At 43.7% G+C, this 25,331-nt stretch overlaps 1 protein-coding gene across 1 annotated transcript in view; it reads right to left on the bottom strand.

Annotated features, from left to right (window-relative positions):
- Positions 1-25,331, bottom strand: part of LOC115140655 (transient receptor potential cation channel subfamily M member 7-like) — an 82,822-nt gene that overhangs the window by 9,710 nt on the left and 47,781 nt on the right. Inside the window, exons 15-31 of the mRNA XM_065026990.1 lie at positions 25,013-25,284; positions 24,599-24,827; positions 24,027-24,176; positions 23,633-23,788; positions 23,259-23,387; positions 13,877-14,128; positions 11,184-11,358; positions 10,912-11,026; positions 10,455-10,651; positions 10,099-10,231; positions 8,965-10,001; positions 7,847-7,947; positions 7,511-7,604; positions 7,122-7,168; positions 5,222-5,277; positions 4,768-4,797; positions 4,542-4,588 (exon numbers count right to left, since the gene is read on the bottom strand). Coding sequence (XP_064883062.1) covers positions 4,542-4,588; positions 4,768-4,797; positions 5,222-5,277; positions 7,122-7,168; positions 7,511-7,604; positions 7,847-7,947; positions 8,965-10,001; positions 10,099-10,231; positions 10,455-10,651; positions 10,912-11,026; positions 11,184-11,358; positions 13,877-14,128; positions 23,259-23,387; positions 23,633-23,788; positions 24,027-24,176; positions 24,599-24,827; positions 25,013-25,284 — 3,220 coding nt within the window. The remainder of the gene's footprint in view (positions 1-4,541; positions 4,589-4,767; positions 4,798-5,221; positions 5,278-7,121; positions 7,169-7,510; positions 7,605-7,846; positions 7,948-8,964; positions 10,002-10,098; positions 10,232-10,454; positions 10,652-10,911; positions 11,027-11,183; positions 11,359-13,876; positions 14,129-23,258; positions 23,388-23,632; positions 23,789-24,026; positions 24,177-24,598; positions 24,828-25,012; positions 25,285-25,331) is intronic.

Raw genomic sequence — 25,331 nt, 5'->3', positions numbered from 1 at the left:
GATCCACAAGTTGAAGTCACTCACTTTATTGGTGTCTGATGCAGCTGGAATCATTTAGTCAGTTGACAGTACTTATATAAAACACAATTATATACATATGTACAGCTAGTAATATCTATACCACAATGCAGTTGGGAGCATAATAGGTATTCTATATTATACTACAACATCAGTCTAACTGAATATGGATGTTGTGTTGGTTGAACATTGCAGCAGGTTCCAGAATGTTCTTAAACTGGTGCGACTCTTGTGTTGGGTAATGGTTTAGCAGGTTTTGGCGCTGTGGCGATGTTGGCTTTGGGGAGCTGTGACTCTGGCTCCTTGTAGACATCTATCTGGTCCTTTCTGCACTTCACAATGAGGTGGAAAAGCCTCTCCATGAAGTGGTGGGTTCTGGGCTTGTACACTTTGTTCAGCCCCCACTGCTTCTACCACTTGCAGAAGATTTGTTTGTACTGCAAGTGTCCTGGAAAGACCTCCAACAGACATTAGTCAGTCTCCCCACACCATCCCCTCCACACAATACCCACCTCCACAAGACACCAGTCAGTCTCCCCACACCATCCCCTCCACACAATACCCACCTCCACAAGACACCAGTCAGTCTCCCCACACCATCCCCTCCACACAATACCCACCTCCACAAGACACCAGTCAGTCTCCCCACACCATCCCCTCCACACAATACCCACCTCCACAAGACACCAGTCAGTCTCCCCACACCATCCCCTCCACACAATACGCACCTCCAACAGAAACCAGTCAGTAACCAAGACCTTGTTTTCTGCAAATTAGACTTCAAGTCTTGCATGAACAATCAACTTAGTCTCCACAATACAGACAAACTACAGTAGAAGTTGTAGCTTACTTGTGAATACACAAACTATGACAACAAAACATGGACCATGTTTATGCCTCAGTATATTTACAATGCGTTCGGAAAGTATTCAGACCCATTGACTTTTTTCACATTGTTACGTTACAACCTTATTCTAAAAGTGATTAAATAGCTTTTTCCCCTCTTCAATCTACACACAATACCCTATAATAAGAAAGCAAAAACAGGTTTCTAGAAATGTTTGCAAAAAAATGAAATATAACATTTACATAAGTATTCAGACCCTTTACTCAGTACTTTGTTGAAGCACCTTTGGTAGCGATTACAGCCTTGAGTCTTCTTCGGTATGGCGCTACAAGTTTGGCACACATGTATCTGAGGAGTTTCTCCCATTCTTCAATTTTTTGTCGCAAAAAAAAAGGCATATCTCCGACTGATCAATAAAAAGAAAAGATTAAGATGGGCAAAAGAACATAGACACTGAACAGAGGAACTCTGCCTACAAGGCCAGCATCCCAGAGTCGCCTCTTCACTGTTGACGTTGAGACAGGTGTTTTGCGGGTACTATTTAACTAAGCTGCCAGTTGAGGACTTGTGAGGCGTCTGCTTCTCAAACTAACACTCTAATGTACTTGTCCTTTTGCCTAGTTGTGCACCGGGGCCTCCCACTCCTCTTTCTATTCTGGTTAGTGCCAGTTTGCGCTGTTCTGTGAAGGGAGTAGTACACAGCGTTGTACGAGATCTTCAGTTTCTTGGCAATTTCTCACATGGTATAGTCTTAATTTCTCAGAACAAGAATAGACTGATGAGTTTCAGAAGAAAGTACTTTGTTTCTGGCCATTTTGAGCCTGTAATCGAACCCACAAATGCTGATGCTCCAGATACTCAACTAGTCCAAAGAAGGCCAGTTTTATTGCTTCTTTAATCAGGACAACAGTTTTCAGCTGTGCTAACATAATTGCAAAAGGGTTTTCTAATGATCAATTAGCCTTTTAAAATGATAAACTTGGATTAGCTAACACAACGTGCCATTGGAACACAGGAGTGATGGTTGCTGATAATGGGCCTCTGTTCGCCTATGTATATATTCCATAAAAAAAATCAGCCGTTTCCAGCTACAATAGTCATTTACAACATTAACAATGTTTACACTGTATTTCTGATCAACTGTATGTTATTTTAATGGACAATTTTTTTTGTTTTTCTTTCAAAAACAAGGACATTTCTAAGTGATCCCAAACTTTTGAATGGTAGTGTACAGTCGTGGCCAAAAGTTTTGAGAATTACACAAATATTAATTTTCACAAAGTCTGCTGCCTCGGTTTGTATGATGACAATTTGCATATACTCCAGAATGTTATGAAGAATGATCAGATGAATTGCATTTAATTGCAAAGTCCCTCTTTGCCATGCAAATTCATTGAATCCCCCAAAAACATTTACACTGCATTTCAGCCCTGCCACAAAAGGCTGACATCATGTCAGTGATTCTCTCGTTAATACTGGTGTGAGTGTTGACGAGGACAAGGCTGGAGATCACTCTGTCATGCTGACTGAGTTCAAATAACAGACTGGAAGCTTCAGGGTGGTGCTTGGAATCATTGTTCTTCCTCTGTCAACCATGGTTACCTGCAAGGAAACACGTGCCGTCATCATTGCTTTGCACAAAAAGGGCTTCACAGGCAAGGATATTGCTGCAAGTAAGACTGCACCTAAACCAACCATTTATCGGATCATCAAGAACTTCAAGGAGAGTGGTTCAATTGTTGTGAAGAAGGCATCAGGGCCCCAAGAAAGTCCAGCAAGCGCCAGGACCATCTCCTAAAGTTGATTCAGCTGCGGGATCGGGGCACCACCAGTACAGAGCTTGCTCAGGAATGGCAGCAGGCAGGTGTGAGTGCATCTGCACGCACAGTGAGACAAAGACTTTTGGCGGATGGCCTGGTGTCAAGAAGGGCAGCAAAGAAGCCACTTCTCTACAGGAAAAACATCAGGGACAGACTAATATTCTGCAAAAGGTACATGGATTGGACTGCTGAGGACTGGGGTAAAGTAATTTTCTCTGATGAATCCCCTTTCCGATTGTTTGGGGCATCCGGACAAAGTGAGCACTACCATCAGTCCTGTGTTATGCCAACAGTAAAGCATCCTGAGACCATTCATGTGTGAGGTTGCTTCTCAGCCAAAGGAGTGTTGTCAGCACTACCACTACCTGGGTGGGGGTACCCCACCGGAATCCCCACCGACTAGGTATAAGGTCGTCAAGGTTCTCATTAGTAGCTTTGAGATTTCCTTTGTATATTATGTTCTCCCATCAGGGGGCTCTGGCTTTGTAGGACCAACCCTGCATTTACTACAGGTGGACTGCAATCAAGTTGTAGAAATATCTCAAGGATGATCAATGGAAACAGGATGCACCTGAGCTCAATTTCAAGTCTCATAACAAAGACTCTGAATACTTATGTAAATAAGGTATTTCTGTTTTTTTTTGTTTTAATACATTTGCAACGTAAAAAAAAAAGAAAGTTTTTGCTTTGTCATTATGGGGTATTGCGTGTAGATTGATTAGGAAAACAATTAATTTAATCAATTTAAGAATAAGGCTATACCGTAACAAAATGTGGGAAAAGTCAAGGGGTCTGACTACTTTCTGAATGCACTGTATCTGCTCATCATGGAGCTATAGTGTTGAGCTTGATGTTGATAGCTAGACCAGATACGGTCCGGTAGGCTGTAACTAACATAATCTAACGAAGCTAACGTTAGCTTGCAAAGCTACGTCGCCAGATAGCAGCTGGCTAATTATATTGATATGCTTTGGAATGTCTAGCTAGCATATTATTAAATCTAGCTAGCTAGCTAGATTTTGGTTTAGATAAACAAATGTAGTTCGCTAGCTAGTTAGCTAGGTAATGTTAGCTACCTTACCTCAGCATGACTTCTTTTCTGCTGCGCTGATGCTGGCTGATCGGATGCCTTCTTTTTTGAAAGGGAAAATAGATGGAATAGCTTCACTTTTCAATGTTTGGCGACCTGGAAAACCCATCAGTTTAGAAATCCTCTGGCCGAAAGTGCTGGTTACAAACACAGACATTTTGATATTTCTCCACATCAACTGGATCCACCTTCAACGGGGCGATACTTGTCCTGAAATCGCTATGAATTCTAGATATTGTGGTTGGCTTACAACAAGGAAATGAGATGCAGAAACGCTGATATTCTCATGTAGTGAAGAAGTTATCTATTTTTGTGACACATGATATGTTAATAACATATTAATGGACATATATAGTGGAATAGAGCAGCAGTGAAATTACCCTTTAACATTTTGCATTTTTAAAGCTAATTTCCTGCTATTCTACACATTTTGCTATCATATGCTATCTGGGGGGGGGTGACCTCCAGGGGGCCCACAACCCCAAAAAATTATAAATATAAATACATTTGGTCGGGGACCACAGGGCACATGCCCTTCGGCCCATTCCGTAATCTGGTCCTGCTAGTGTCATCCGTGTGGTATTGAGAGATAAACATGGTAATGCTTTCACTGTTTGCACATAAAATAAGATAGTTCCCGCATGATAAAGTGCTTACTTTGATATCCAACTGATATTGTGTCCTATCTGTCAACCTGTGAACACCGTTCATTGCTGCTTGCAGCTATATTTTTTTAAATATGATTTATGTGATTGTTGAGGAGTACCTGAGTAGTGTGGGTCCAGGTCTTCCATCGATTGAAATGTAACAGACAAACACAGAGTAAACAACAAAGAACAGAACAAAATGAACAATTACAGTTAACAATTACGACTTTGATTTGGAAGGTGAATATTCTAGAAGAGGGGAAAGATGAGAAAAAGAATGAGAGTGAAAACGAATATATACATTTTTTATATACAAGCAATTTATCTAGACATGAGTCAGGTTGCCTACCTTCAGGTGTGATCCCACCCTGCACTCTACAACAGAAGAACATACAGAACAGATAAAACTATCCTACTATACACAACTTCAGTACTTCCACAATGACTACTTTCTCCACAATTCCAGCACTACTCCATGCAGACCTGAGATCAAATGTGTTTTCCTTCAATTACTAACTGCTAGTTAACTGCTAGCAAATCACTAGCTGTGTTTGATTGATCTTGTCTGCCGCAATGGAACCAATGGGATAGTACAAAAACTGTAAACCCCGCTCATCTGTCACTCCAGGTAGGCTCAATCAAACGCTCAAAAGTATTTGAAAGTTCAGGAATATTTTTGAACCCAGGTCGGACTCCATTTGGACTTTTTACACTACTAAGCCGAACCGGGATAGTGTAAAAATGGTACATGTACAATACATGTGATCTCATAAGCTCATCCCGCCCCATGCAGACTTACGAGGACCTGCGGCTGACAGAGCAGGCCCAGCTGGTCAACACGGACTGACTAGAATCCTACAGGAGAAGAGCAGAACATACATAACAGTTATCGCATTGCATCAACCAATAGTTGATTGCTATGTCATCGACTGCACAGTCGGGCATCAGATTGCTACAGTGCCTAGTGAAAGTCTACACATCCCCTTGCACAGTTTGCACATACTGCTGCCTTAAATTTTTATTTAAAAAGGGATTAAATTAGATTTTTTTCTTTCCGATCTACACAATTTACTCCACATTTTCAAAGTGAAGGAAAATGTATAAAACACTTCAAAAATGACTAACAATAATAACTAACTGATATCTTGATTGCAAAGGTCTTCACACCCCAGAGTTAATACTTGCTGCAATTGCAGCTGTGAATCATTTTGAATAATATTCCACCAATTATGTACAACTTTTAGGCCAACATATATCCATTGTTTTTGGTCAAAATTGCTCAGTCAGTTTGTTTGGAAATGATTGATGTATGGCAGAATTCTCTATACACTATCCTCTGACGTTATAGAGGCAGTGTCACGCCCTGATTAGTTTCACCTGTCCTTGTTTCACCTGTCCCCCCCTCCAAGTGTCACCAATCTTCCCCACTTATCCCCTGGGAATTTATACCTGTGTTTTCTGTCAGTCTGGGCCAGTTCGTCTTTTTTTGTCAAACTTACCAGCGTTTGTCCTGTCAGCTCCTGTCTTTTCCCAGCCTCTCTTTTTCCCATCCTCCTGGTTTTTGACCCTTGCCTGTCTTGACCCTGTACCCGCCCTCCTGACCACTCTGCCCGTCCCTGAGCCTGCCTGCCGTCCTGCATCTTTGCTCCTACTCTGGATTATCGACCCCTACCTGCCATGACCTGTCGTTTGCCTGCCCCTGTTGTAACAATGAACATTGTTACTTCAACTCCGTCTGCACTTGGGTCTTACCTTGATACTTGATAGGCAGAGGAAGTTGCTCTCAAATCAAGAGAGCCACTACTTTTGCAAACAGACCAATCAAGAAATTGTGATTCTTTATGAAAATATTTGCTCCTGGGGTGTGAAGACCTTTGCAATCACGACGTCTTTGTTAAGAAAATTGTATTCATTTCTGATGACAGTTTTTATTTCACTTAAATGTGGAGTAAACTGTAGATCAGTGGTGGGGAAAATAGAAATTTAAGGCAAAAACATATAAATTTCAAGGGTGAGTAGACGTTCACAAGGCACCGTATGTCATATGATATGGTTAGCTGATAATTAAACAACTATCCAGACGCTGTGAGATCTGGCAGGTAACTGCAATGTAGTCAGCTTGGAACGCAGCCATAGTTTTAGCTGAACATCTTTAAACAGTCTTCAACCCATATAGAGATATCGCTATACAGTATACATCTCCACGGTTTTATTACTTAAGAGCCCATGGCAGTCAAAAACATGATTTCACTGTTTTTTGTATATATTTTCACACTACGAGGTTGGAATAATACTATGAATTTGTGAAAATTATGATAATGACCTTTTAGTGTAAGAGCTGTTTGAAAAGACTGACATTTCAGCCTGTTTAGGTGGGATGGCGTTTTGGCCTTCCAAGACAACATCACTACACAGTAAATGAGTTAATAGACAAATACGAAAGAATTCCAAACTGCTCTGCGAATAACAGCAAATGTTCTGTCCTAGAAAAATTCTTCCTTGAGAAATTGCCCTTTGCTAAGAAGCTATTTTTTAATATATATTTGTTTTTAACCATTTTAACTGAAAACAATCACAGTTAAGGTACTTAATTGTTACCCAGAAATGAATTGATATTGAGATAAAAATGACTGCATTGGACCTTTAACATGTTTATAATACAGGAAATATAACTGCTTATACACAACATAAAATCTTACCTGACGTGAAAAATGCTCTTTCTGCAAAGTATCCAGGGGTTCCAAATCTGTAACAATATTGACATCAGAGGGTGTTTGGTGAAAAGATAATGGTGAATCGTCAAAAGCTGAAATGAAGTCAGAGGGTTCTACATGGAAACAGAAAAGCCTTCTACCTGCAACCAAAAAGGGTTCTCCTATGGGGACAGCCGAAGAATCGTTTTGTAACCCTTTTTTCTAAGAGTGTAGGATATATCCATAGCTTTAGGTTCGGGTACATTCAGACATTTTGGGTAGAGCACTGTCATAGAGATGGAGTGCAGCTTTACAATGCTGTCACAGAAGTGATCTATGGCAAAGAAAGGTGTGCCCTGTTTCTGTCTCTATGGGAACTGCTCATTGACACATACTGAACTTGTTGAGGCTAGCAGATGCAGACCAGCACACAGGCTCTCCTCCCCTGTGCCTCCTCTTCCTGCACACGTCAGAAAGGTAAGAGTCCACCTGTTTCACCAGAGCAAAGAGGTCAATGAAGGGTCATCTCAAATCAATCAATTTACATGGGCTATACACAGCTTTACATGTACTGATATAAATAGCTATGGCTCCGTTAGACTGGCACTGTGCAGGACCTAGTAGTAAATGACTGATGCAGTTTGAGTCTATGATTGAACAGATTCAGTGTTCAGACGTCTGTCTGTCTGTCTGTCTGTCTGTCTGTCTGTCTGTCTGTCTGTCTGTCTTACAGCATCTGAAGAACTCCCCTCCAAAATCTTGACTGTTTTCCTGGCCTGACACCTCTCTCTGCTCCCTGAGGTCATCGCCAGGTCAGACGACTTGGACCACTCTGCAAAACACAACCAGGACAGGTAGAATCACTAGAGATGCATTGGGAAATGGATTAGTGGAATCTTTACTTTATGGGTATTGTACTCGTATATGGGTATGTGGCCAAGGTAACGTCAAGTTAACATGTCTAAATAACTATCGTCCCGTAGCATTCACATCTGTACCATTGAGAACATCTTGACTGGCGATATCACTGCTTCGTATGGCAACCGCTTGGCATCCGACTGCAAGGCGCCACAGAGGGTAGTGCGGACGGCCCAGTACATCACTGGGGCCGAGCTCCCTACCATCCAGGACCTCTATACCAGGAGGTGTCAGAGGAAGGCCCTAAGGCCCTAAAAATCGTCAAAGACTCCAGCCACCCAAGTCATAGACTATTCTCTCTGCTACCACACGTAAGCGGTACCACTGAACAGCTCCTATCCCTAAGCTATAAAACTGCTTTTAACTTTAGAATTGTTTTATTTAACCTTTATTTAACTAGGCAAGTCAGTTAATAACACATTCTTATTTACAATGATGGCCTACAGCTAAATAGTTAGTTAAATAGTTAACCAATAGCTACATTGACCCTTTTTGCACAAACTATTTTGCCTCATCAAATACTGCACGCTGCTGTTACTGTATATTATCTATCCCATTGCCTAGTCACTTTATCCCTACCTATATGTACATATCTACCTCAATTACCTCGCACCCCTGCACATCGACTCAGTACTGGTAACCCTTGTATAAAGCCAAGTTATCGTTCCTCATTATGTATTTATTCCTTGTGTTATTGTTTTTCTACTATTTCTCATTTGTTTCTTTCTGCATTGTTGGGAAGGGCCCATTAAGAAGCACTTCATTGTTAGTCTACACCTGTTGTTTACGAAGCATGTGACAAATAACATTGGATTTGATTTGAAATGAGGTACATAATACAAATGTGATGACAAAATAAAATATTGGGTTACTGAGCCTTCTTTGCACGTTGTTGCTAATGCTCACCAAGCATAAGAGGGTGGTACAGTACCTCTGCTTTTACTGCAGCCAAGGGGTTTGTCAGCTGTGAAGCTCCGCTCCCCTGATAGGCAGTCGAGGGCGGGGAAAGAGGCTTGTAATGGCCTCAGGGAGGGATTAGATAGAGCCATGTTCTCCATGCTAGAGGAAGGAGAGCGCCTGTGTCTATGCGGCTGGTCCCTGGACAGACATGTCCACCGATGAGGACACTTCCTGCCCCACTGGCCCAGTCTGGAGCTAGCTGCCCCAGGGTCGTCATCCTTACAGAAGGAAGGGTTTACCAAACCCATGGCCCCACAGCCTCTCTCGTCCTGGGGGTCCAACAACAGAAAGTCATGGCTAGAGGCCCTCGACACATCCACATTAAAGGGCTGCCCAACCTCCCCCTCTTTGTCCTCCTCCGTGGACATCTCAGGGTCGTAGTAGGCCCAGGGTTTGCAGTGGGGGGGTTCCAGAGAACCCTCTACAGCCCAGGTCCAGGGGTGCAGGGGAGAGCCACAGTGGGAAGGCCCGCACGACTCACAGGGGGTCTTGTCTCTGAGCCCTGCACCGCCCAGGTGAGGGAGAGAGTCATGCGGGCCAAAGCCAAAACCAACCGGCCAAACCTCGCCACCGTGATGCATCATGATACTCTGTACCTCCTCTTCCTCTTTTGTCTCACCAGCCCCCCACCCCTCACGGCCACCGTCCCCCCATGTTCCCGGGTGCCACTCCAGTGGCGGACGGTGGCTGAGGGAGGTGAGGCCCCACAGCAGGGAGGGTGGGGTGCTGTGGTAGGCCTTGGGTGTGTGGCAGGGCGTGATGTCAATTTGGGGGAGGGTACAGCTGTTGGGTGAGTGGTGATGGGAGTGGGCAATTGGCCGGCAGTGTCCCAGGTGGGCTTCCTTCTGCTGCAGGCTGTCAGAGGCCGACAGTAGGGTGAGGGTGTCCACGGCCAGGGCGGACAGGACCTGCAGCTGGCCCAGCTGGCTGTCCAGCACCTGCAGGCTGTCCTGGATGAAATGGACCCTTTCAGACACCTCACCAATAACTACACCCATCTCCTCAGCCCTGTCAGGTCAAGGACACAGAGACATTCAGGGGAGTCACAAAAAGGGTATCTCTATGGCTATTGAAAACTCTATGGCTATCGAAATCTCAGTCTCACCTTTCTGCAGTGGCTCGGATCCTGTGGATCTGGCTGCAGAGAACATCTTGTTTTTTCTTGTGGAAATACGCTATCACACACCTATCCTCAAACTCATGAAGCCTCTTCAGCTCCTCTCGGCCAAGGTAAAGCTCTGACAGAGGGAGAGAAAGATTACAAACAAGTCCATATTTCAAACACACATACACTCACTTAGAAGTACTGTAGCATTTTCCTACCACGTGGAAATGCTTTGAATCAATACTGTCATAGAACAACAGCATAGTAGACTAAGGTTAAATTAGTTGTACTCATGCAAAAACACGCGCCCACACACACACACACACACACACACACACACACACACACACACTCACTAAGCCGACAGGAGTCCCTCTCCTTCTCAGACAAGCCCCTGTGTTTCCGGTAAATGGCGGTCACACACAGGGTCACGTGACTCAGGCTGATGAGGGGCGGGGGCAGCCACGGCTTCTCCTGATAGGTCATAATGTAACGGTAACGGTTGTACATCCACAGCTTTTTGGACGTGGACTTCATTTTAAAGTAGACATTGCTGTCAAAAAAAAAAAGATCCATAACAAACCGTAAAGCACTGAGAGATGCTGCAAAACCCAATTTGTACATAAAGCATAAACAGGAAGACACAATCAGGCAGAGAAATCAAATCAAATCAATCAAATCAAATTTTATTTGTCACATACACATGGTTAGCAGATGTTAATGCGAGTGTAGCGAAATGCTTGTGCTTCTAGTTCCAAAGACAGATTCAAAAGATAATTTATATTTTTTTAATGGAGGGTTTAGAGTCCCTACTTGAGAAGGGCAAGGAGGACGTTGACCATGATGAGGTACTGGAAGAAGAGGTAGACGGCCTGGAGGAAAGGGTGGAGGAAAGCCCCGGGGGCACACGGCTTGCCTTCTGCACAGGCTGCCATAAACACAAAAGGGACAAGGGGTCTCAAATGGCACCATATTCCCATTGACTGTGGCCCATGCAGGAGTCACCCCCACAACTCTGGTGTTGCAAGCAACTCCAACCAAACGGAAGCACAACTGTAACTGGTCACCGGTTAGTAGTTACTCACCGTCTATTTCATCGGGGTACCCTTCTCCAAACATCATCCAGTACGGCTGGTTGACCACATCTCTGAGCAGGCTCCATGACGGAGCTTCGTCTGGAGACAAGATGGCCTTCCTGGACACCCCGAAACTCAGCAGCACGATGGCCATCATGACCACAATGTAAAACATGTTACTGGTCTGAGCAGATGGGTCGAGAACATACAGGAAAATATTTTAAAATGGGCGATTCCACGCAAGCGGGAGTGGTAAATATTTTGGGTTATCTCAGAGTGTTCTGGCAATTCTCACATGGAAACTTAATTGAAAGGAAGGATGTTTGACATACTTTTTCACATTTGTATCACACATTGTTTTTTGTTTTTTTTATCACAATAAAATGTTCAATTTTAAGCCCTTTTTAGAACTACAGTGCATTCGGAAAGTATTCAGACCCCTTGACCCTTTTCCACATTTTGTTCCGTTACAGACTTATTCAAAAATTGATCAAATAAAAATACATCCTCATCAATCTACACACAATATCCCATAATGACAAAGTGAAAACAGGTTTTTAGAAATGTTTGCAAATGTATAAAAAAAATTAAAACTGAAATACCTTATTTACATAAGTATTCAGACCTTCGCTATGAGACTCGAACTTGAGATCAGGTGCCTCCGGTTTCCATTGATCATCCTTGTTTTTACACCTGTGGTAAATTCAATTGATTGGACATGACTTGGAAATGCCCACACCTGTCTATATAAGGTCCCACAGTTGACAGCGCGTGTCAGAGCAAAAACCAAGCCATGAGGTCGAAGGAATTGTCCGTACAGCTCCGAGACAGGATTGTGTCGAGGCACAGATCTGGGAAAGCTTACCAAAAAATGTCTGCAGCGTTGAAGGTCCCAAAGAACACAGGGGCCTCCACCAAGTAAAGGTGTCTGAATACTTCCATATGCTGTGGCATTAGGGCTGGCACAATTACCGTATAACTATGTAACCAACGGTTATGTTTGAAGACCACCATGAAAATAAAATAACCGTCATAACTGTTTTCTTTTTTGTGGAACGAACAGCTGACTGAAGAAGAGATGGCCAGGCATTTGTGTGGTTGAGCCCGTTTCTGCGGTAACATGGACTCTTTACAACATAATGAAACTTTGTTGCTCCTTGCTGAAACAAGCCTAGGCAACGCCCCGCTCCCTGCAGCAGCAGCACACCTAGAAATATAACGAATAGAACGGGCTTGGAACATCTAAGCCTGGAAATTTGGCTAATAAACTCCCTCGCCATGGCTGGCTGGTAATTTCCATGGTAATCACATCACAAATCGCAAATCATAGGACATATTGATGGGTACACTTCCTGCTTTTATTTCCTGCTTTGATCCTATGGGTACACTCGCAATGGCCACCAGTACACCCATTATGCCATCATTTATTTGAATGGGGACGCCGGTTCTACTAATTCTATAATGGTGACCACAGTCATTTGGCTGACCAATAAATGTTATCCAAAATTCCATGACCGTCACATCCCTATGTGGCACAAGTCCGTTTTTTTTATCCTGGTGCTAGGGGGTCACACAAGGGTGCACATTTTAGTTGTCCAAGCAACAAAATAAAATCCCTGATTCTCATCAACAAGCCCTTGATTCGCTTTATCAGATATTTTATTGCTAGACTAGAACTACAATGTGCATCCCTTTGGGTCCTTATAAACCAGGGGTATTCAACTCTTACCTTACGAGGTCCGGAGCATGCTGGTTTTCTGTTCTACCTGATAATTAATTGCACACACCTGGTATCCCAAGTCTAAATCACTCCCTGATTTGAGGGGAACAATGGAAAAATGCAGTGGAACTGGCTTTGAGTGTCACACTCTGACCATTATTTACGTTGTTTGTTTCTATGTTTTGTTTGGTCAGGGTGTGATATGAGTGGGCATTCTATGTTGCATGTCTAGTTAGTCTGTTTCTATGTGTTTTGGCCTGATATGGTTCTCAATCAGTGGCAGGTGTTTGTCGTTGTCTCTGATTGGGAACCATATTTAGGTAGCCTGTTTTGTATTGTGGTTCGTGGGTTATTGTCTATGTGATGTTAGCACTCAGTTTCTATAGCGGTCGCTGGCTGGCTGGCTGGCTGGCTGGCTGGCTGGCTGGCTGGCTGGCTGGCTGGCTGGCTGGCTGGCTGGCTGGCTGGCTGGCTGGCTGGCTGGTTTAGTGTAATTCGTTTTTTCCGTCTATAATTAAAAGTATGTATTCACACCACGCTGCGGTCTCCTCAAATGGACGATCGTGACATTGAGTTCCAGAGTTGTGTTTGAGGGCTATAGACCAAGATTCTAAAAACACTGGGCTGTGATTAGGTGGAGCTATGTATTTTATTTAACCTTTATTTAACTAGGCAAGTCAGTTAAGAACAAATTCTTATTTACAATGACGGCCTACCCTGGCCAAAACCTCTCCTAACCCGGACGACGCTGGGCCAATTGTGAGCCGCCTATTGTGATACAGCCCGGGATTGAACACTGGTCTGTAGTGACGCCTCTAGCACTGCGCTGCAGTGCCTTAGACCGCTGCGTCACTCAGGATCTCTATTACACTAACCCAGTAGGGTGCGCCTGAAATGGCTTACAAAAGTAGTGCACTATATAGGGAATATAGTTTTGTACGTACCCTAGATGTTAGCCCAAGGAAGGAAAGGCTGTACTCACCATCTTGGTGATCATGTTGAGGTAGTGTCCAGCGTGCTGGTTGACCGCTAGCAGGTCCAGCATCCGGACATACCAGAAGATAATGTCCAGGCAGTAGGTGATCCGCCCTGCCGTCCGGTAGGACCCGCTGTGCCAGCGCAGTGCCAGCCCCACCAGGAAGAGGAGGATGGCCAGGAAGTCAGACACGTTCCAGTACTCTCCGAACCACACCTTCAGCTTCTGACTGGGCTTCCTCGGCTCCGACATGAACACCTAACAGGCAGACAACCCACACATTTGTCACATTTACTGATTTATTGGACCTTTTTTTTTTATCATAAAAAGCCAGTACACACATTTAGGCTGTGTCCCAAATGTGTTCCCTCCTTAAGGCCAATGGGCTGCATAGTAGTAAAGTAAAGCCATTTGTTAGGGGCTGCTGTTGATTATCTGATTAGCCCTAAACTTCTAAATTAGAATGAAATTTGACTCAAAAATAGAACATGTAGGACTGTAGCTTGATCCAGCCATGGAATTGAAATCATACCTCTTTTGTCTCCCACAGCAATTCCTTGAATTACAATGGTGACGTAATACAAGACATTGTGTATGCATGTATTCTATGACCAGAATCAGAAAACCGCTCACACCGAAAATAAAAGGCGATTTAATGGATGCCAGTGCCACTTTTCCTAATTAATTCACATGACATGTAGTCCATTCATGTTGAAGCTAGTTGTATGTCACGGTAAAATCAGAACTTTTGTCTGCATTTTTATTTTGCCAGCTTTGTTTGTCTTGCAGCTACATATTTGAGTTGTACTGGTAAATTGAGACAGTGAAGTAGTAGGATACCAGTGTGGTCGTCTGAAATTGGGGAACAGCTGTGGTAAAACAGTTTAAACAGAAACGCGTCTGCAGTAGATGAACATTCACGGGCTAGTAGTAGAAGTACACTGAGTGGGTGCAGAGTAGAGGTCTGCGCGGGACTGATTAATTCATCCCGCTCCCGTCCGCACCCGCAGCTTTTCATACCGCACCAACTGTCTGTCTCTGTCCGACTCCCACCCGTTACCGCAAGAACTGGTCCCGAACACAAGTCTCGCAATGTGATTTGAGTCATGTAACGCAGATCACTTGCCAGCCATGGTCACTATAGGCAATATCAAAATGTGCAGAAATAACCTAAGAAATAGGTTAAATTAGCAGAGCTTCTCACATGGACCATTATATGAGGCTATACAGTCGTAGTTTGAAAAGAGCAAAGTTAGAGAGACTTTCAATTTCTCTTGAGCTACGTTTCATAGCCTACCTTTTAGGAGTGCGATGATTTTTAACGGAGACAAATATGAGTGTCACTGACAAAAAAAGCCCTACCTTAAGGCTTTTCTACTTGTATATATTTTTTTAAACAAATTCAAATTCAAGATGTCACCCAATTATTTTCCAAACACTTTCACTGGCTGCCACTGCTCTTGCTCAACAAAAAAAATCCCTCTGTCTCATCACAACTTTTGGGGATATTTCAACAAAACGATTTTGTGGTAAATTAGACGTTAGATCTAGAATTTGTTTAAAAAAAATATACAAGTAGAAAAGCCTTAAGGTAAGGCTTTTTTTAAAAGGCAATATAACTGTCACTCAGCTATATTGTGTGCAAGTATAAAGAGCTCCACAGTACTATTAGGCCTACGATATGATTTACAGTGCCCTCAGTAATTATTCTTCTTTTGGCTCAATGCTCAAAGTTTGGATTTGAAATCAAACAATGACTACGAAGTTAAAGTGCAATTGTAAATATACTTAAGTATCAAAAGTAAAAGTATAAATAATTTCAAATTCCTTATATGAAGCAAAGAAGACTGCTCCATTTTCTTGATGACATTTTTACAGATAGCCAGGGGTACACTCCAACACATAATTTACAAGAGATGCATTTGCGTTTAGTGAGTCTGCCAGATGGTAGTAGGGATGACCACGTGTTCTCTTCATAAGTGTGTGAATTGGACCATTTCCCTGTCCTGCTAAGCATTCAACATGTAATGTTTACTTTTGGGAGTCGGGGAAAATATATGGAGTAAAAAGTACATTGTTTTCTTTAGGAATGTAGTGAAGTAAGTGTAAAAAAAAAAGAAGTAAATAGTAATATACAGATACCCCAAAAAACTACTTACAGTAAGTAGTACTTTAAAGTATTTTTACTTAAGTGCTTTACACCACTGATTGTTAAATTGTGAGGCGGCAGGTAGCCTAGTGGTTAGAGCGTTGGGCCACTAATCGAAAGGTTGCCAGATTGAATCCCCGAGCTGACAAGGTAAAAATCTGTTGTTCTGCCCCCGAACAAGGCAGTTAACCTACTGTTCCTAGGCCGTCATTGTAAATAAGAATTTGTTCTTAACTGACTTGCCTAGTTAAATACAAATTGTTTGTCAATTTCTCAGAGATTGTTACTACATTCAAAATGTAATAGGAACAACTTCCATCTGTCTGCTACAAATTGGTATAACTACACTCAAAAAATGAGGGGTTCTGCTAAGATCCCCAAAGTTCTTTGGAGAACCTTTGGGTTCTTGGCACTGAACATGGCCCCAAAATGTTCTTCCAAGAACCCCATTGGAGGTAGTTGGTGGGGGATCTTGCAGGAACCTAACTGCCCAACTGAAACATTTGAATTTGAAAGAACAGCAGGCCTCGGCACTTACCCTAAATTGAGGAGGTCGTTACATTTCAGTTAAGGTTTGTCCCCATATGATCTAAATTGATCTTTTCATATTTGTGCCCGTCTTTCTAAAACAGAAAATGGACACAATTCAATGGATATCAATCAACAAAGAGGTAAGAATATGTTGACGGCTAGCTGTATTGCGTGCAGATGACTGAACTGCTCACTTTGGTGTCTGTGTCTGCAGGTATATAGACGAGGAGGCGTACAAAGGTATGTCTATTGGTATGTTATGCAGATCACATTTACCCTCCTCCTCCCTTACCTCTTCAATGAATATCCCAGAGGCCTCTACATTATGGACAAGGTATGTGTATTAAAACCATTATCAAAACAGTTTTTGATGTTCTCCGTATCCATAGCCAGAATGATTTTGTAGTGCATGGTGATCTAACAGGTTTCCTGTTATATTCATCAGAGGTGTAGGGAGGGTGAAGTCTGTGAATCCAAAATTGTTTTATTATACAGATGATTAACAAAACATGCACACGACAGTATTCATACCTTGGTTTTTGTGGTTATGTGAATGAAAAAAACTGTTTTGATAATGGTTTTAATACACATACCTTGTCCATAACATTATGGCTTATGGGATATTCATTGAAGAGGGAAGGGAGGAGGAGGGTAAATGTGATCTGCATAATAACAAACCAATACCAATTGACATACCTTTGTTTGCCTCCTTGTCTGTATACCTACAGACACAAAAGTGACCAGTTCAGGCACCTGCACCCAATACAGCTAGCCTTCAACATAATCTTATGGCCTACATATTCTTACCTCTTTGTTGATTGATATCCATTGAATTGTGTCCTTTTTCTGTTTCGAAGGATTTGCACAAATATGAAAAGATAAATGGGTATTGTCATAAAACAATATCAGTTTAGATCATATAAGGGGCTAACCTTACCTTAAATTAAAGAGATCTTTACTTTTTTTCAGTTAAGTGTCTGCACCTGCTGTCCTTTTAAAATTCAAATCCAAATGTTTCAGTTGGGCATTTAGGTTCCTGCAAGAACCCCCACCAATCAAGGAGGTTCCTTGATGAACCCCACCGCCTTTGGGGTTCTTGGAAGAACCTTTTGGGGGCAATTTTCAGTGCCAAGAACCCTAGGGTTCTTCGACGAACTTTGGGGATCTTAGAAGAACGCTTGTTGAACTCATAATTTTTTTTTTGAGTGTACTTTGAAGTTTGTTAAATACCATTGACTTACCAATACAGTTAGTAGAAAGAAAACACATCTAGCTACCAGAAAAAAACTGCTGAAAAATAACCCAACAGCACATCAATCAGCAACATTTGTTGTAATCTACTTTTTGAAAAGGTACAGACTCTTCTGATGCAGCACTTTTTTAAATTGTCTGAAAGGTTAAACACTTTGATGTTTGGAACAACTTCAAATGTGACATTTGAGAAACGTGGATGAACGTCTCATTCTGATGTGAAACTGTGAGAGCTGGTAGAAAGAATCACTATGTAAAGTCTAATGCAGAGGAGGAACAGTCTATTATTGTGGGGGTCTAAAGAGATTCTCCAGTAATTGTGTATACTTTTTAGCCAGCAGTTGTGAAAGTAGTGCTCAAGAGCCAAAAGTGGTCCCAGAAAATTGCATACTACATCACATATGTACACAACGTCATTGCTCTCTCTCTCTCTTGCCACTTGCTAGCTGTCACTCAAATGGCAAGGGGCTGAAGCTCATTAGCTAGAACTCTAATTGCTAGGGGGCTTACCCACGTGTGGGGAAAATGTAGGGATAATGGCACTGCACAGCCACCAGTAAACCGTCACTTTCAAACTAGGGATTTTGTGGCTAATTGAGGTAAGACTAATTCCGCTCATAGATGATGCATGTATGAACTACACATTAACCTATCCAGCCCAAAGCAGGAGGTTTATAAAATACTTGTTAGTCACCAAAGTTCCGGCGCATCTCTTTAAGTCATACAAACATGATGTCAATAGATGTATCGGTCTTGATGAAATGAATGATAACTGAAATATAGGTAAATATAGATTGAAAAAACTGGTGGCACTTATTGCCCCCGACGCAAGGTCCATTTAGCAATGCTCCTCTCCCCATTAGTAGGTATACTCTTGGCTAATCTCTATTTCCTTTAGTTCATTTACGCACTACAAACACTCTCCTCAAAAGTAGTAGCCTATTCCAGAGATTGCCTACTCCTATGTAGGATGTGACTTGAGAAGCACAATGTGGCTAGTGATTTGTTGGCTCCCTTGGCAACCTCTTGCCTCACGATGGTGACGTCATAAAGCATACTGTATAACTAATGACAGGCAGTGTGATTGGTTATCATTGTGATTCTCATGTGCTTGATGGTAAAAGTTGAAGACTAAAAATAAGAACTTTATTTTCCCCGCAAGGGAACTTCGTTTTGGAGTGGTTCAGAAAATAAATAAATAACATAAACATAGTAGGTTAGGCTACACAGCAGCTACACAGCAGCTACCAGGGCGCGCTCCCAGAGCATGTACAGAAAGACTGGCAGGGATATTAACAGTAATTTTCAACCTCTCCTTGTCCCAGTCTGTAATCCCCACATGTTTTAAGAAGACCACCATTATTCCTGTTCCCAAGAACTCTAAGGCTTCATGTCACAATGACTACCGCCCTGTAACAGTCAACGTCTGTAATCATGAAGTGCTTTGAGAGGCTGGTTATGGCACACAGCAACTCCCTCTTCCCAGAAACCCTAGACCCACTCCAATTTGCGTACCGCTCCAACAGATCCATAGACGACGCAATCTCAATTGCACTCCACACTGCCCTCATCCACCTAGATACTAAGAATACCTATGTGAGAATGCTGTTCATTGACTACAGTTCAGTGTTTGTCCACACACTATTGTCCACTCCAAGCTCGTCAACAAGCTTAGGACTCTGGGACTGAACACCTCCCTCTGCAACTGGATCCTGGACATCCCGACGGGCCGACCTCAGGTAGTGAGGGTAGGCAACATTACATCTGCCACGCTGATCCTCAACACGGGGACCCCACAGGGGTGTGTGCGTGTCGCCTCCTGTACTTCATGTTCACCCAGGACTGAGTGGCCATGCACGAATCCAACACCATCATCAAGTTTTCTGACGACACGACGGTGGTAGGCCTGATCACCGGCGACAATGAGATGGCCTACAGGGAGGAGGAGGTAAGTGACCTTGCAGGGTGGGGCCCGGAACAACAATCTCTCCCTCAACTTTAGTAAGTCCAAGGAGCTGATGGTGGACTACAGCATTGGCCCTCAAATCCCCCACTGCCTGGTATGGCAATTCAATTTTTAAAAAATTATTTCACATTTATTTAACCAGGTAGGCTAGTTTAGAACAAGTTCTCATTTACAACTACGACCTGGCCAAGAATAAAGCAAAGCAGTTCGACACATACAACAACACAGAGTTACACATGGAATAAACAAACATACAGTCAATAATACAGTAGAAAAAGTCTATATACAGTGTGTGCAAAAGAGGTAAGATAAGGGAGGTAAGGCAATAAATAGGCCATGGTGGTGAAGTAATTACAATATACCAATTAAACACTGGAGTGATTGATGTGCAGAAGATGAATGTGCAAGTAGATATACTGGGGTGCAAAGGAGCAAAATAAATAAATACAGTATGGGGATGAGGTAGTTGGATGGGCTATTTACAGATGGGCTATGTACAGGTGCAGTGATCTGTGAGCTGCTCTGACAGTTGGTGCTTAAAGCTAGTGAGGAAGATATGAGTCTCCAGCTTCAGTGATTTTTGCAGTCCGTTCCAGTCATTGGCAGCAGAGAACTGGAAGGAAAGGCAGCCAAAGAAGGAATTGGCTTTGGGGGTGACTAGTGAGATATACCTGCTGGAGCGAGTGCTACAGGTGGGTGCTGCTATGGTGACCAGTGAGCTGAGATAAGGCGGGGCTTTACCTAGCAGAGACTTGTAGATGACCTGGAGCAAGTGGGTTTGGCGATGACTATGAAGCGAGGGCCAGCCAACGAGAGCGTACAGGTCGCAATGGTGGGTAGTATATGGGGCTTTGGTGACAAAACAGATGGCACTGTGATAGACTGAATCCAATTTGTTGAGTAGAGTGTTGGAGGCTATTTTGTAAATGACATCACCGAAGTCGAGGATCGGTAGGATGGTCAGTTTTACGAGGGTATATTTAGCAACATGAGTGAAGGATGCTTTGTTGCGAAATAGATGGTTAATGTGAGTCTGGAAGGAGAGTTTACAGTCTAACCAGGCACCTAGGTATTTGTAGTTGTCCACGTATTCTAAGATAGAACCGTCCAGAGTAGTGATGCTGAACGGGCGGGCAGGTGCGGACAGCGATCGGTTGAAGAGCATGCATTTAGTTTTACTTGCATTTAAGAGCAGTTGGAGGCAATGGAATGAGAGTTGTATGGCATTGGAGCTCGTCTAGAGGTTAGTTAACACAGTGTTCAAAGAAGGGCCAGAAGTATACAGAATGGTGTCGTCTGCATAGAGGTGGATCAGAGAATCACCAGCAGCAAGAGCGACATCATTGATGTATACAGAGAAGAGAGTCGGCCCGAGAATTAAACCCTGTGGCAACCCCATAGAGACTGCCAGAGGTCCGGACAACAGGCCCTCTGATTTGACACACTGAACTCTATCAGAGAAGTAGTTGGTGAACTAGGCGAGGCAATCATTTGAGAAACCAAGACCGTTGAGTCTGCCAATAAGAATGTGGTGATTGACAGTCGAATGCCTTGGCCAGGTCGATGAATACGGCTGCACAGTAATGTCTCTTATCGATGACTGTTATGATATTGTTTAGGACCTTGAGCATGGCTGAGGTGCACCCATGACCAGCTCTGAAACCAGATTGCATAGCGGAGAAGGTACGGTGGGATTCGAAATGGTCGGTTATCTGTTTGTTAACTTGGCTTTCGCAAACCTTAGAAAGATAGGATAGATATAGGTCTGTAGCAGTTTGGGTCTAGAGTGTCTCCCCTTTGAAGAGGGGGATGATCGCGGCAGCTTTCCAATCGTTGGGAATCTCAGACGATACGAAAGAGAGGTTGAACAGGCTAGTAATAGGGGTTGCAACCATTTCAGCAGATCATTTTAGAAAGAGAGGGTCCAGATTGTCTAGCCCGGCTGATTTGTAGGGGTCCAGATTTTGCAGCTCTTTTAGAACATCAGCTATCTGGATTTTGGTGAAGGAAAAATAGGGGAGGCTTGGGCGAGTTGCTGTGGGGGGTGCCGGGCAGTTGACCGGGGTAGCCAGGTTGAAAGCATGGTGGAAAAATGCTTATTGAAATTCTCAATTATAGTGGATTTATTGGTGGTAAGTGTTTCCTAGGGTTCCAGAACTTTTTTGAGTTTGAGCAAGAGGATGCAAATTTCTGTTAGAAAACGCTAGCCTTAACTTTCCTAACTGCCTGTATATATTGGTTCCTAACTTCCCTGAAAAGTTGCATATCAAGGGGTTTCAATGCTAATGCTGGTTAAGGGCAGTCAGGTTTGGAGTGAACCAAGGGCCATATCTGTTCCTGGTTCTACATTTTTTGAATGGACATGCTTATTTAAGATGGTGAGGAAAGCACTTTTAAAGAATAACCAGGGATCCTCTACTGAGGGGATGAGGTCAATATCATTCCAAGATACCCCGGCCAGGTCGATTAGAAAGGCCTGCTCGCTGAAGTGTTTTAGGGAGTGTTTTACATTGATGAGGGGTGGTTGTTTGAGCGCAGACCAATTACGGATGCAGGCAGTGATGGCTGAGATCTTGGTTGAAAACAACAGAAGTGTATTTGGAGGGCAAGTTGGTGAGGATGATATCTACGAGGGTGTCCGTGTTTACAAATTTGGGGTTGTACCTAGTAGGTTCATTGATAAATTGTGTGAGATTGAGGGAATGAAGCTTAGATTGTAGGATGGCCGGGGTGTTAAGCATGTCCCAGTTTAGGTCACCTAGCAGCACGAGCTCTGAAGATAGATGGGGGCAATCAATTCACATATGGTGTCCAGGGCACAGCTGGGGGCAGAGGGTGGTCTATAGCAAGCGGCAACGGTGAGAGACTTGTTTCTGGAAAGGTGGATTTTTAAAGGTAGAATCTCAAATTGTTTGGGTACAGACCTGGATAGTAAGACAGAACTCTGCAGGCTATCTCTGCAGTAGATTGCAACTCTGCCCCCTTTGGCAGTTCTATCTTGGCGGAAAATGTTATAGTTGGGGATGGAAATTTCAAGGTTTTTGGTGGTCTTCCTAAGCCATGATTCAGACATGGCTAAGACATTCGGGTTGGCAGACTGTGCTAAAGCAGTGAAAAAAACAAACTTAGGGAGGAGGCTTCTAATGTTAACATGTATGAAACCAAGGCTTTTACGATTATAGAAGTCAACAAATGAGTGCACCTAGGGAATAGGAATGGGGCTAGGCACTGCAGGTCTTGGATTAACCTCTACATCACCAGAGGAACAGAGGAGGAGATGGATAAGGGTACAGCAATAGCACTTCCCTTGATCATCTTACACTACAGAGGGTAGTGCGGACAGTACTGGGGCTGAGCTCCCTGCCATCCAGGACCTCTATATCAGGCGGTTTGAAAGGAATGTATGTGTCAGACCTTTTGAGTCTAACATGCCAGAGATGAGACAGCTGTTCTCAGAGCAGGTTTTAGTCTTCAATGTATTACACACTCACCTCTCTTATTTTCTCCACCGCGGTGGATACAATATAGACAATGACCAGCCACTCCTGAGTGCTGGGCCGGTCCTCCATCTTCACCAGAACAGTGTAGGAGAACAGCATGAGAAAGGCCAGGTAGGACATCTAGACCACACAGTGAAAAAGCGTCAGCTCACGGACCAGAGTGAGAACGTCACCAAGACACAGGGATCTAAGTGAGTCTAATCACTGTCATTCGTGTCAGACTGAGGAATATCTTCAACAAAAGGTCTTTGTATAATATGCATGTCCTGAGGCGTAGAAGAGTATAATGATCCCCCCCTCGACATATTGCAAACTGTATGGGAGAAATGACCGTGATTAACAGAAGTGGGGTGCTGCTAGCTCACCGTGTGGAACATGAACTTGACGACCGGAGTGTTGTAGAACTCGTACAGCCTCCTGGTCCAGAAGAGACACGGGGTGGTAATGGGTATGACTGTGTCATCTTCGGGGTCTGAGATCCTCTCCCAGCATGCTGACCCCTTCTCCACATCCTGGCCCTCCTTCAGAGCAGCACGAGATCATGGCCACGTTCATTAGGGCACACATCAGAAAACGCTTTGCAACGGAAATCAATAATCTCCCTGTTTCAGTCCATTTCCTACCATTTGATGTCTAATAAAAACAACTCCGGTATCAACATTAGCATCAATCTCACATTAGAATAGCAACCTAGAAGGATTTGAAGGACTGAAATTCAGAGAGACTGGTGTACGGTGTACATTTTGGCACCTTATTTACTGTATGCCCCTCCTCCTGGGCTGCCTCTGGTCTCCCCGTGTCCCAAATAAACTGCAAAGCCTCCTGGGACTGGGGCACATGGGACATATCCGCCTGGCTCTTAAAATCTAGTAGCAGGATGGCAGGGGGCATGAGGATGCTCAGGATGATCTGACACACACAAGATTGAGACACATAAACAAAAATATAATCTGAGGGGTAACTGTTAGAACAGTACAACATCGACTGATATTACTACACTAATAATATTTATAGACTAATAGACTTATTAATAGACTAATGGACATAAGAACACACTTGAACTAATGCTTATTTATGCAGTCATTCAATCTTATCATGGAAAGAACATTGAGGTGCACTGGTTTTACATTACTTTCCTCTTTCTCCTCTTAAAAGGAGACAAGGTGCTAGAACACTCAAACTGTTGGCCCTTGGGCTAGATACAGCCCATGAACTGATTTAATGCGATCTGTGGTTGTCTTAGTAAGTACGGCCCGTGGCTTTTGAGGGCAAGGCCATACCGGGTGGCCCTCCAGACCTTGTTGAAGACCAAATGAGTTTGAGACCCTCACTTTGAACCAGGAGTTCTTCCTCATGTTGAGGCGGCCGGTCCACAGGTCGGTGAGCAGCATCTGGGTGCAGGAGTGGGAGACGAAGGGGCGGAGCCGGGAGGACACGGCCATCTGCAGGCAGGTGAAGTGGCTCCAGGCCTCCATCTCCGAGGTCAGCAACTTCATGGCCATGCGCTCGTTCTGCCTGAAGGCATTGTCCAGCACGTCTACAGCCAGTTGACCAAAGTCCCTGCGGCCAGCCATGCCACCACACACGAACATTGATAAACACAGACCGGAAAACACACACTCATAAACATAGTAATATACACACACAACCACAAAAGTCCACTCTGCTGAAACAACATACACAAAACCCCAGAGACACACTACTACTAAACAAACATTTCAAGATGTGTACAAGGAAAGACTGACAGCGAGTAGGTTTTGAGTTGCTCCGCTGTGGTGTCATCCATGTTGCTTTGCTTAGCCTCGTGGGCCATGGCGCGGTACAGTTTACAAGCCACAGTAGCCCGGACCATGGCCTCCTCCCCATGCTGCCACAGGAACAGCGCCATCTGCTGGCGCCTCTGCAGCACGGCCCACACAAACAGGTCGTTGAAGTTGAACACTACCAGAGAAGAGTCGCCCAGCTTGGAGCTCTGCTGCTGGGCTTCCTTCGGGTCCCTGGGGACCATGGATCTCTCCTGGAGAGAAAGGAGGGAGGGGAGAGGCAGACAGCCAATGAGAACAC

This window comes from Oncorhynchus nerka, linkage group LG13 (assembly GCF_034236695.1).
Source record: "Oncorhynchus nerka isolate Pitt River linkage group LG13, Oner_Uvic_2.0, whole genome shotgun sequence".
Lineage (NCBI taxonomy): Eukaryota > Metazoa > Chordata > Actinopteri > Salmoniformes > Salmonidae > Oncorhynchus > Oncorhynchus nerka.
Note: the sequence above shows the minus strand (reverse complement) of the source record. Positions and strands in the feature narration are given on the sequence as shown.